Source organism: Quercus suber, unplaced genomic scaffold, assembly GCF_002906115.3.
Source record: "Quercus suber isolate HL8 unplaced genomic scaffold, Cork oak 2.0 scaffold_452, whole genome shotgun sequence".
NCBI classification, from domain to species: domain Eukaryota; kingdom Viridiplantae; phylum Streptophyta; class Magnoliopsida; order Fagales; family Fagaceae; genus Quercus; species Quercus suber.
The window spans coordinates 509,107-521,047 of record NW_027069903.1 but is presented as its reverse complement, the minus strand read 5'-3'; the positions used below and the strand labels follow the sequence as shown (position 1 = coordinate 521,047).

At 33.7% G+C, this 11,941-nt stretch overlaps 1 protein-coding gene across 1 annotated transcript; it reads left to right on the top strand.

Moving 5' to 3' along the window:
- The first annotated feature begins 6,084 nt into the window (after window positions 1-6,084).
- On the top strand, window positions 6,085-10,254 carry LOC112019249 (ABC transporter I family member 21). Its single transcript, XM_024051777.2, has 6 exons — window positions 6,085-6,303; window positions 6,494-6,654; window positions 8,639-8,690; window positions 8,947-9,083; window positions 9,399-9,485; window positions 9,761-10,254. Exons 1-6 carry the CDS (start codon window positions 6,159-6,161, stop codon window positions 10,046-10,048), a joined length of 870 nt encoding a protein of 289 aa, XP_023907545.2. The 5' UTR covers window positions 6,085-6,158; the 3' UTR covers window positions 10,049-10,254.
- The last annotated feature ends 1,687 nt before the right edge of the window (window positions 10,255-11,941 follow it).

Sequence of the window (11,941 nt, the reverse complement as noted above, 5' to 3'; positions counted from 1 at the left end):
TTGTTGATAAAAATCATATAATATATAATAAAAATGCAAAAAATACACAAAATCTATTCAATTTGATGAAAGAAAAAAAAATATACCTGCAAGGCTGTAGGTAGCGTAGAGAGGAGAAGGGAAGAATATAGCAAATAATTGTAAGGTACGTAGTAGAAAGAATAATACGCTAAAAAACTATGTGTATATATAGAGAGAATTTTAAGTTGTGAAGAAGATGACATGAACAAAAAGGAGTTTAGGTGAAACTCAAATACTTATTTTTTTTTTTTTAACTTTATTATTAGGAAAAAGATGACATAAGATGCAAATTTATCCACACAAAAAAAAGTAGTAAAAAAAAAAATCCTCAAAAACATATTTTTGTTTTGCATTTTTTTTTTAATTCTATCTTTTTTCTTTCACGTATTTTTTATCTCTCTTTTTTATTTAAATTATATCCTTTTTTATATATAGGTAATTCTATCCTATTTATTTTAGATTTTGTTGATAATATTTTAGATAAACACAAATGTAGCTGTAGTTGTAAATCAAATACTACTTTCTTTTGTTACTTGATTATTAGGAAAAAGATGACATAAAATGCATATTTATTCAAATATGACATAAGAAAAATTGTATATTTTTTTCTTAAAATCTAAATATCTAAAAAAATTTATGCAATTTAGTGAAGTCATTTGGCGCAACCACGGCTTCTAAACCCAACTTTTATTATACAGTATATGATATATATATATATATATAGGTTTTTTGGTAATTTTGTTTTAAGTAGGTTGGGTTCAGGTTTGAGGCCAGTATCACTAAAACTCCCACTTGACCCGAACCCACTTCGAGTTTTATTTTAAAAACCCAAACCCAACCCTATTATTTTGAAGGGTCGGGTTGGGTGCTTGCAGATCGAGTAAAAATTGTAATTCCTATGTGTATGAGTTCTTCCTATATGGTTTGCGATTATCATCTATCTACTTTGTTCTCTCTTTGGATTTTCATTTGTGTTTGTCTCTGTGTTGATCTGCTCTAGCAATTATCATCTATCCACTTTGACTATTATTATTGTTTGTCTTCTTGTGGTGGGTCTTTTTGTGTCTTGGGCTGGATTGCTCTTGTCGTACTACGGCCTTATGATTATGGGGTAGAAGAGTCAGGACTAGCCTAACTGAAACACACTTTAGGCCAACTTGTGCGTAAGTTAGAGCCTTAACAGGAATCTTGAGCGTGTCATGTGCTCACAGCAGGAAATACTGTTACAAAATGTTATAGCAAGAAAAACATAATACAACAGGATAATTAAAACACTTTAACTAAAATATTTTCTACTGACAACAATAATACTTGAACAGTTCCACAAAGGAAAAAATATGACAACATGATTACGACAGGAATAGATTAATAGCAAAAAGTCATGTTAGTCTTTAATCAACCATGGCAAAAGAAAGGAAGATTAGTCTACTAAAGGAATGGGCTTGAGTCTTCAGCAGATTCAAGTCCAAAAAGGGGAATCAATCTCCAATGTGGGTAACCTCAAAAGGAAATCCTACTATAGAAGTTACTCACTTTAAAAAAAGGACCTAAGTGGCTTGATCTTAAATTCTTGACTTGTTAGAAAGTGGGCTATTGATGGAGAGAAGTGGGTAGCCTATTGGTGCGGTGCATGCTTTTACTCCTATCACTCATGTTTTTCTTCCTCACTCTCGGTTTTCTTGATTTCCTTGTTTTCTTTCTTTTTTGTTGTTGTTATTGTTCTCTTGTTGTTCCGTCCTTGTTTACTGTGCACGTCTATGACCTTTTTATACTATCTACCAGGATTTACCATTTTTACCCCTTAACTACTTTTGGTCTATTGTGGGTGTCCTTCCAGGACTGCCTATAAGTTTACCAGCTGCCTAGTCGCCACCACTACACTGTGTTGGCTGTGCCATGCCTCATTCCTAGATAAAAGTGGTTTTGTTTTGTTTTTTTTTTTTTTACTTCCCTTGGCTCTCCCATCCATATAAAGGCTGGGTTTCTCCCTTACCAACTTCTATAGTATGCATCTAGTAATTCCAGCTCATGTTTACCTCTTTTTGGTGGGATATCATTCCAGCAAAACATTTCTCCCAAAAAAGCTTGAGCGAGAACCTCAAAATAGGCTCCTCTTTTTCCCCGCTGCTAGACCACACTCTCTCTTACCACTAACCCATGGCCAACCTCCCCTATATTGGCTGGGTATAGGTAGGTGATGCCTAAGCCTTGTGTGTGTGCTCTACTTCCATATGAGTCCATTGTTTTTTTAGCGTTCATGCTTTTGTCATTGCCTGCACGTTTGTTTAACTCTTGTGGCGTGAATGAGTTCTTGGGTCTTCATTCTTTGCATCTCATTTCTTTTTCAGGCTGAGCATTGCTTAGGTGTGGGCTTTCTCTTCTTTAATTTGTCCAATGTCTCCTTTCATCCCTTGTTTGCGGGCTGGCTGGTGCTCTTGCCATACCACTACATTGTTCTTGCTATGATATCATTTACCCTTGTTTACCCTATTACTTCTGGGCTTGTGGGCTAAAGTGTTTGCTATGCCAGTTTCATATGTTATTCCTTCTTTTAGTCTACTACCCAGCATTCCTATTGGGCCAATTCATATAACATCTCGAGCTTCCCCGGCCTATATTACTCCTTGAGCATCCTTGGCCCGTTTCATTCTTTGGGCATTCTTGGCCTGTTTCATTTTTTCCTACTTCTTACATTCCCATGGGCTTTTCCTAAATCCTTTGGGTTACCCTAGCCCAATTACCACATCCTTTGCCTTTGGGTTTATTGGCATTCGAACCAATCCCATTTACTAATTTCTTTCCATTTCTCATGATTCCTATGGGCTTATTACTTCATTCTTTAGGGCTTCCTTGGCCCGTTTGCTTTCTTTGAGACCACTTATTATTTTGTGGGCTTGTGGACCATTATTCCTGCCATCTTGGCCCAATGGTCCTTACTTTACTGGTTTTGTTCTCCACCTTTCTCATATTGTTGGGCTTCTTCTGCCATTGGGCCCTTTTGTCAAAATTGAGCATCTACGCTTCTTTAACAGCATGCTCTACCTCCATTGCTATTGTAATAATGATATATATATATATATATATATTTGTAGGACTTAAGCAAGAGAGAGTTTAAGATACTTGCTGTGTTATTTCTCAAATTTTTAATAGCCAAAACAGCTTGCGGTATTAAAGGAATTACTGTCTTTGGTTGCTCTTGGTAAGGCTTAACATGAAAAGTGAATTTATGTTGTAAAGTTTTAGTTCAAAGTTTTATTATATATAGCCTAATATACATTTGGCAGACAAATAGATTCATTGAGGAATTGAATTAATTATTAGTTTAAGTTGTTTTCATACCCTAATATTTTTCAGTGTGACAAAATAGTGCAGAAAATCTTCATTTTATTAAATAGTTACATCAAGGATAGGTTGTTATTGGACAAAATAGTGCAGAAAATCTTCATTTTTTGTCCAACAACAACCTATCCTTGATTTAACTATTTAATATTATATGCAATGGAATATATGTATATTATTTGCAATACACCTATATAAAAAAAAAATTTGCTACAACATATGTTCTCCCTTTTAGGGAAAAAAAGAGGGAGGAAAGCACTACAATCAATTGCTCATAAAAAAATATATTTATTAAGTATTTATTTTAGAAGGTACTTATATTACATGAATTTTAATATATTCTAATGAGGTATGAAATCAGTAGGCATCACATTTTAATACCATAATTTTACAAATAATTTCTTTCAGATCTCACTTTTAATTGTTTTCCCGTATATCGCATGGGTTAGCAACTAGTTGTTATTTAATTTGATTCTACTGTGAAAAATATAAACTTTTGATAATATCATATATGGATTAACTTATGACAATATATGTTATATTAAAATTTGTGCTCTTTGAATGGATCAACAAAATTTTATTTAATTTTTCCCCAAAAAAAAATTGTTTTATTTAATTTTTTCAGATAATTTTGTAAAGTGATTTATAACTATGCTTTATGTTGGCTATTTTTTTGGTGTCAAATTTGATTGTATTTTGTTCAATCATTTCCCTACATGTTTGTGGGATTTAATGTAAAGGTTGAGTGTGAGAGTTTGGAGAAGAATTGTGAAGACAGTGAAGTTCACTACTGACTTGCGAGTGGACAATCAGCGAAAGGTCACGTGAGAAGCACATGTTGAAATTTGAATAGTCTTTTGCAAGGCTGTATTTCGCGAGTCACTTCACGACTTAGGCCAAGTTGCGAGTGACCCGCAAAACTCTCTACTTGAAACTTTTTAGAGTGTGTTTTTCTCATTTTTTTTTACCAACATTATATAAGCTCACATTACCCACAAAAGTGTAAGGAGATTTTCAGAGAAAAAACCCTAACAATACACTTGAGAGTTATAGATTGTAAACCCACAATCATCTACACATATTTTCTTAGTTTTTCTCTACTCTTACCTCTCCAATTTCAAATCCTTGAAATGTTCTTAACCCAAGCACGTACCTCACCCAATCTGAATGTTAAGAGAAGTTTTGGTGCATGTGGGAAGCATTGTAATAGACCATTGATTGGTGGATGCAATTTGGAGTTAATTGCGTGATCTAAATAACTAGTGAAGGCATGGTTTGGTGAAGTCCGTTGGTAGCTGGAACTTGGAGGGTTTAACTACATTGGGTAGATTGAGTTTGGAGGGTCTTTTTGATATCATTGTACTCCAACTTTATTTACTAGTGGATTGATTCGGCTTGGAGAGTTGCAAAGAGGTTTTTCACCAAGTATTTTGGTTTTCTCTTCGATAATACGTCTCGGTGTTATTTTGTGTTTGCATATTTCTTCCCTTATTCTTTAACCTTTACTTTTATTGTTTATAGTATTTGCTTATGCCTTAGAGAATTGTTTTAGTTTCATTGCGTTATTTTTACTCTTATTCCGTACTTAGTTAAGTAGGATAAAAGCAATTTAGTTATAAGTTTTAATTTTAGGGTCTAAATAAGTAATAGTGTTTTCACACTATTTGAGCTTTCAAAATTTAATAGTTGGATTGAATATTTTAAGAGGTAGTAATTTGACTTACACAACAACTGTTTTATATTGAGTAAAACTTAGGTATAGTACTTAGATGATGTTCCTTAAGTTTCCCTTTTAAAATTCTGTTATATGGATTTTTTTTTTTCATGGGATGGAAGTGTATTTTTTAAATTAAGTAGCCACATGACTGAATCTTAATAGTTGGATTGAATATTTTAAGAGGTAGTAATTTGAGTTACACAATAGTTGTTTTATATTGAGTAAGACTTAGATATAGTACTTATATGCTGTTCTTTAAGTTTCTCTTTTAAGATTCTGTTATATGGATTTTTTTTAATTAAGTAGTCACATGACTGAATTTTAAGAGGAGAATTTAAGGAACAACACTTAAGGTATTGTGTTTAAGTTTTGTTATTTTATATTTTGATTAATGGGTTGATAGCTGGAGATAGAGGACTTTTTTTTTTTTTTTTGAAAGAGCTAGAGACCGAGGCTTAAACCATAAATGTAAGTAAGCTTTATTAAGAAAAAAAGAAGAAGTAAGCTTTGGCTAACAAGTGAGGGCGAAAAGGACCCACTACCACTATTTAGTAAAAAAATTAACAATTTATCACTGTTTTGAAAATATATAAGGATTTACAACTTTTTTAAAACTTGAGTTTGTGAAACTCAAATTTGCCATAAAACTCAAGTTCTTTTGAAAAAATTATACTCCAAAAAATTTTGAAATTTTTTTCCATGGTATTTGAACTCAAGTATCAGAAAAACTCAATTTCACTAAACTCGAATATTTCAAAAAATAATAAATTTTTACATATTTTCAAAACAGTGGTAGATCGCAACATAATACCAAAAAAAAAAAAAAATCTATTAGGCTATTTTGGCCGCCTGCAAACTAGTTTTAATAGTGCGCCAACGACCAACGAAACGAAGACCAAGCAACCCGGACACGACATGACATGCGTTGCCAACCAATTGGGTGGAAAGTCGAAAGTGTAATAAACAAATAAACTGATACGTGTACTATAAAATGACCTTGGAATTGAATAAACACACACACACGCATATTCATATATAGTGAGGTCCGTACTAGCACTCCATTTCAATTCGAGAGCCAGAGATGGCGGACGGAGAAGAAGAGAACAACAGTATCAGAGTATGTGGCATGCAATTCTCATACGAAGGCCAACCACCCATCTTCGCCGACTTCAACCTCAACATCCAACCCGGATCTCGATGCCTCCTCGTTGGCGCCAACGGATCTGGTAATCAATCTATCAATCAATCAATCTTATAGCTTTTACTTATTCACTCACTCACCCATTTGAGCATTAACTGCTTAGAGACGAGTCCAGGGGATTTTTCTTTTGAAAGTTTGCCTACTTTATCAAAAAAATAGAAAAAATAAAAATACCCAGTTGTTAAATTGCACTGGAAATTACTTATGTTGTGCAGGAAAGACCACATTGCTGAAGATTCTTGCGGGTAGGCATATGGTGGGAGGGAGAGATGTGGTGCGTGTGCTGAATCGTTCGGCTTTTCATGACACCCAGTTGGTGTGTGATGGTGACTTATCCTATTTGGGAGGATCTTGGAGTAAAACCATTGGCTCTGCTGTGAGTTCTTTGACTCTGCTTTTATACTATTTATTTTTTTTAAACACTATAACTCATTCATGATACAATTGTGTTTATATAATATAATGCTATTAATGAGGCGTCCCTGATTGAATTTAGCTTGTGGAAATCTATAATTAGACAAATTTTAATCCAATGAACTTTGGACTCCTTTGATTTGGAGTGGACTGTCTCAAAGAGAATTACATCTAACACTAATCATGTCTTGGGCTACTTGGAAATAAAATTGATTTTAGAAAGGTTGTACCTAGTACACAAAGCTCCCCACTTTTGCAAGGTCTAGGAGAGGTGATTGGTAGGCGGTTACTTTTCTTTTTGGAGAGGCCATTTTTTGGAAATGAAACCGATTTTATATGGGTTTTTAAAAGATTATGGCACCCCGGAATCTTTAAAATTTGTTTGACTTCATTTATTTGGCATTGCTTAAGTTTTGAGGCTTTCACCTTTGTCTCTTAAGTACGATGCATACCAGGGTGTACGCCTCATGGCTGCATGCAAAATAAGCATATTCATTTAATTTGTGTCTACCCAAGCCACCAAGCTTATTGCACAAAAATCGTAAATCTCAATAAGTCACTCTAAAGCTTTATCTAGGCCGAAAGCACTTTTATTTCTTTTGTTTGAGATTTTCCTATGTGCCACTTGCTCTTGTATAGCTCTTTCTTCTGGCTAACATTTCCATCCATTATTTTAAGGGCAATGTACCATCATTCACAATTGTGTCTGATTCATAACTAACATATGTATGTTCAAAAAAAGCTATAGAGATGAACAGGTACTACATATTAATAGAATATAGTTTATATAAGATTGTTGGCCCTTACCTTATATCTATGCTATAGTTTTTACTTTTAACATTGTTTATGTGAGTAGGCTTCAAGTCATGGTATTTATTTGACAAAGTTGTACTCCTCAAATATCATATCAAAGTCCTTTCAAGGACATGGGCAATGATGTCAGAGACAAGTTTGATTCATTTAACACAGCATGCACCACAAAAATGAAGTGAAATAAAGAATTGAGATGCACATGTTCATATTTATGTGTTTCTACTTTCTAGCACATTTCCGTCTTTAGTTATTCAAGATAGAAAAAGAATAAGCTTTGTAGTTAGATTTTCCTTGTTACCTAGCTTGGTAAGACTTGGGTGATGATGATGAAGTTGATGTTATTTGTAAGAATCATATTTCTGTGTTGTCTTCACCATCAAAAATGGTTTTTCCTAATAAAAAAATAATTTTAAATTTTAGTGTGGTAATTTGTCATTTCCATTTTCTAGGTATTTCCAGGTAATTAATCAATAAGAATCACAAACATTATTCTATGTCACTTGCAGCAATATCAAGAGAATAGCCATTCTTCTCACTACTCCCCTATATAATTCAAATTTTCTCTCTGTGTGTGTGTGTGTGTGCACTCACTGAATGCACTAAGTACGTGCAATTACAAGAATCCTAACAATAGATCACATCTCGCATGTAGATGTAGTATTATGGTCAACAAATTAATATCAATAGCAAACTAGTGTATTATGGATTTGTGTTTTTTAAGAGCAGATTTATCAAGTAGTTATGTGAGTATGCTTTGTGCTATTTATAGTTATGTGTACTTGGGTTGTGCCCCTTTATGCTTTTTAATGATTTACTTACTTATAAAAAGGAAAAAAAAAATTCTGTATGCTTGATCAGTAATATTCTATAAGATTGTCTAATTGAATTCTTTCTCCTCTCTAAAATAAAAAAAACTTCTTTTATGCCTCTGACTCTGATATAATGGAACCTATAGACTATTAGCCCGAATACGGGTAGTGTCACTGTCGCTTCTTGTTTGAATGCATATGTACTGAACTCACTAGAAATATCTTATGAACAAACTCATCATGTGATGGTAAACTGTTTATGTTTTTACTACAATCACGTGCATTTGTTATACTCTGAACAAATATGTGTCTGCAAACATTCAGGGTGAGGTTCCACTTCAGGGTGATTTTTCTGCCGAACATATGATATTTGGAGGTGCGTAATAAACTGCATACCCGATTTCTCTTCTATTGCTGATAACCACTTTATAGATGTATAAACCCATTAAGATCTAAATAAATTGTATAGCAACACGTCTGCTGCTGCCTGATGTTTCTTTATGTATGTGCACATGTCTCTGTGTGTGTGTGTAAAGATAGACAAATAGTCCTTTTCACTCTCCCTTCAATAATTTTAATCCTTTTTTTTTATATGCAAAAGAATTGAGATTATACACATTCTCTTTTGGCAGTTGAAGGGATTGACCCTGTAAGGAGAGACAAGCTGATTGATCTACTAGATATTGATCTGCGATGGAGAATGCATAAGGTATCTGATGGGCAGAGGCGTCGAGTCCAAATCTGCATGGGTCTTCTTCATCCTTTCAAGGTATTTTGGAATCTTGAATGTGGAACTGAATGTTATTGATAGGGTTGTACCATCCTCATTCCAGTGTTTATCATCATTGAAACTCATGATATTTATTTGCTTCCCCCCAAAAACAAGAAGAAAGTTTTTAACTTCTAAGCACACATTAGTTGCTCTTGTAATATTTCATTGTATTGCTTTGCTTCAACATGTCAAAGCCTCTACTCAATTGCCATATCATATTGCATTTGGGTTCTATCTTTGATGAACATTCAGTGATATGTTCTAGTGGTCCTACCTACTCGTAACCAATTGCTATCTATGAGACATCTGCAGGTCCTTTTGCTAGATGAAGTTACAGTTGACCTGGATGTTGTTGCTAGAATGGATTTACTTGACTATTTCAAGGAAGAATGCGAACAGGTTTTCACTTGCTTTATATAATATTCCATCTACATGCAAGCACACACCAAATTTTCAAACATGGAAACACTTGAAAAAAGAGAGGGAGTCAGTAGATATTCTTAAAGGTCTGGACACATCAGTAAAACATGTGACAAGGAATTGTCTCATCTATTTTCAAGCCACTTATAGAAAGTAGAAACTATGGCACGCTTTAGATGTAATCATATATTCATGCAAATATATTATCTTTATTGATGTTGTCATATATTTTGATGTTGTCATATATTCTATAGAGAGGAACCACAATAGTATATGCAACACATATTTTTGATGGCCTTGAGACATGGGCATCACATCTGGCATACATCCAAGATGGTGAGTTGAGGAGGTCAGAGAAGTTATCAGAGGTTCATGAGTTGAAGAATTCATCCAATTTGCTTTCAGTGGTTGAGTCATGGCTCCGTGCTGAAACCAAATGTGAGAGAAAGAAACATGTTAACCCTCCTGCCCAAGTCCAGAAGACATCTACTTTGGGTAATTCTCCTTTTATGTCATCCAGACACATGGCATACTATCGTTAATGTTTCTGAAGTTTATTCTTTGTCTTATTGATCAAATAAACCTCAAAATAGGAATTCAATTCAAAGCCAAATGTAGAAGAGAAATGACAAAAGCTTTTAAGCAATATGTCAGCATTGCTCAATGCTGTTTCATACTTGTAAAATTCTTATTTTCTTGAGTGATAGTGTTACTTTTTAGTAGCTCCTACGGAGATTGGGGATATCAATATCTATCTGATTTGTTTTTTTTTTTTTTTTTTGATGAATATCTGATTTGTTAGCTACATGGCGAAGCCATAATATTCTGCCGCTGGCAGATAATAATGTATCAAATCACATTAATATCTGATTTGTTAGCTACATGGCGAAGCCATAATATTCTGCCGCTGGCAGATAATAATGTATCAAATCACATTATTATTCATATTTGGCTACGTTATTTAGGTTTTTCGAGAATTGCTGTGATATGCTGACATCATTAAGCAAGAAATATGCCTGCGTTTGGATAGCAATTTTTCTTACTCAAAGTAAAGTTGCGTTTTGTGTATTTTTTTTTTTGGCCGGTTTTTTTGATTTTGGGGGACAAAATGTACTGTGCGTGTACTGTTTATGCACTGTTCATACACTGTTTACACATTAAAAATATTAAAAATGGGTCCCACGGTACTATTTATATATTTAAAAATTATTTTGCTACAGTGTTTTCAGCAACAATCAGTTTTTAGCAACTTTCAACAACAATAAGTGCTATTCAAACAAACCCCATGTTTCCTGGTTTCTGTTTCATTTTGTACTGGTGAATTGCTTTTGGGCAGCCAAAGTGTGCAAAATTGTGATATGATGGATGTAAGTTGTATTAAGACCTGCAGTCTTTTTTGCACTTAACTCTTTTGCACCTTGACAGTATTGTTTCACCAGATTTGAAGCTTTGGGAAACTTAAGGCAAGACAATTGGAAAATTTAATTACAGCAAACATGCAGTACATAAATATTAAGATTATTTCAAGCCATACCTTGATATATTATTAAGTGTGCGTTTGGGTTAAGATTAAAAATGAAAATTACTTCACTATTCAGCTTATTTTTGCTACTATTCATAAGCCTCACTGTATTATTTCAACTAACTTTTACATTTATCTATAATATTTTCAGCAATAATTTTTCAGTTTCAGCAAAATAAGCGTTATCCAAATACATTTTAAGCCTCAACGCATTAGTTGTTATTCTCTACAGTTTACACAAAACCTCCTAGGATTGTCTATTGCTTCCCTTTGTCAAGTTTGAACACAAAAACTGCGAGAGTGTGGCTTCTACTAAGGTAAATGGAGCTTGGCGTAATTCAATCACCTAATTTATGAAAAATTGACACTATATCTACCTTTAAGTTTAAGCCATAAAGCCATTGGTGTTTGATCCAGACTTGAGTAATATTGTCTACCTAGAATGTGAACTTTTTGGCTGGGAGTATTATATCCTTGAAGAAGTCATCACCCACAATGAAATTGTCTTTGATTTTTTTTAATTAAGGCCAAGCAGTGTTTGAGTTTGGTAGAGCCATTCATGCTTTAGTTGAAATTATAAACTATTATCTTGACATCAAGATTGTGGAGTAGAGTCTATCTTTTCACTTAAAAAAAAGGATATGATTGTGCAATAGAGAATTTCAGATAGACTGAGAGTGAGAGCAACAAAACCCAATAATAAGACCATAATTACAAGAACACCAGACAAAAGGTTTGGGGGGAGAAATTGAAAAAAGCAGCTCTTTTCTTTGCTTATTTGTTGCAGCATTGATAATGTGATGATGGCTAAGCTTCTCCAACTTCCTACACAACCACCAAAATAACAGTAACAGTTCCCAATTGAACTATTCATTATCAGAAATTTTGTCCATTTCATGTTGTTGGCTTTGGT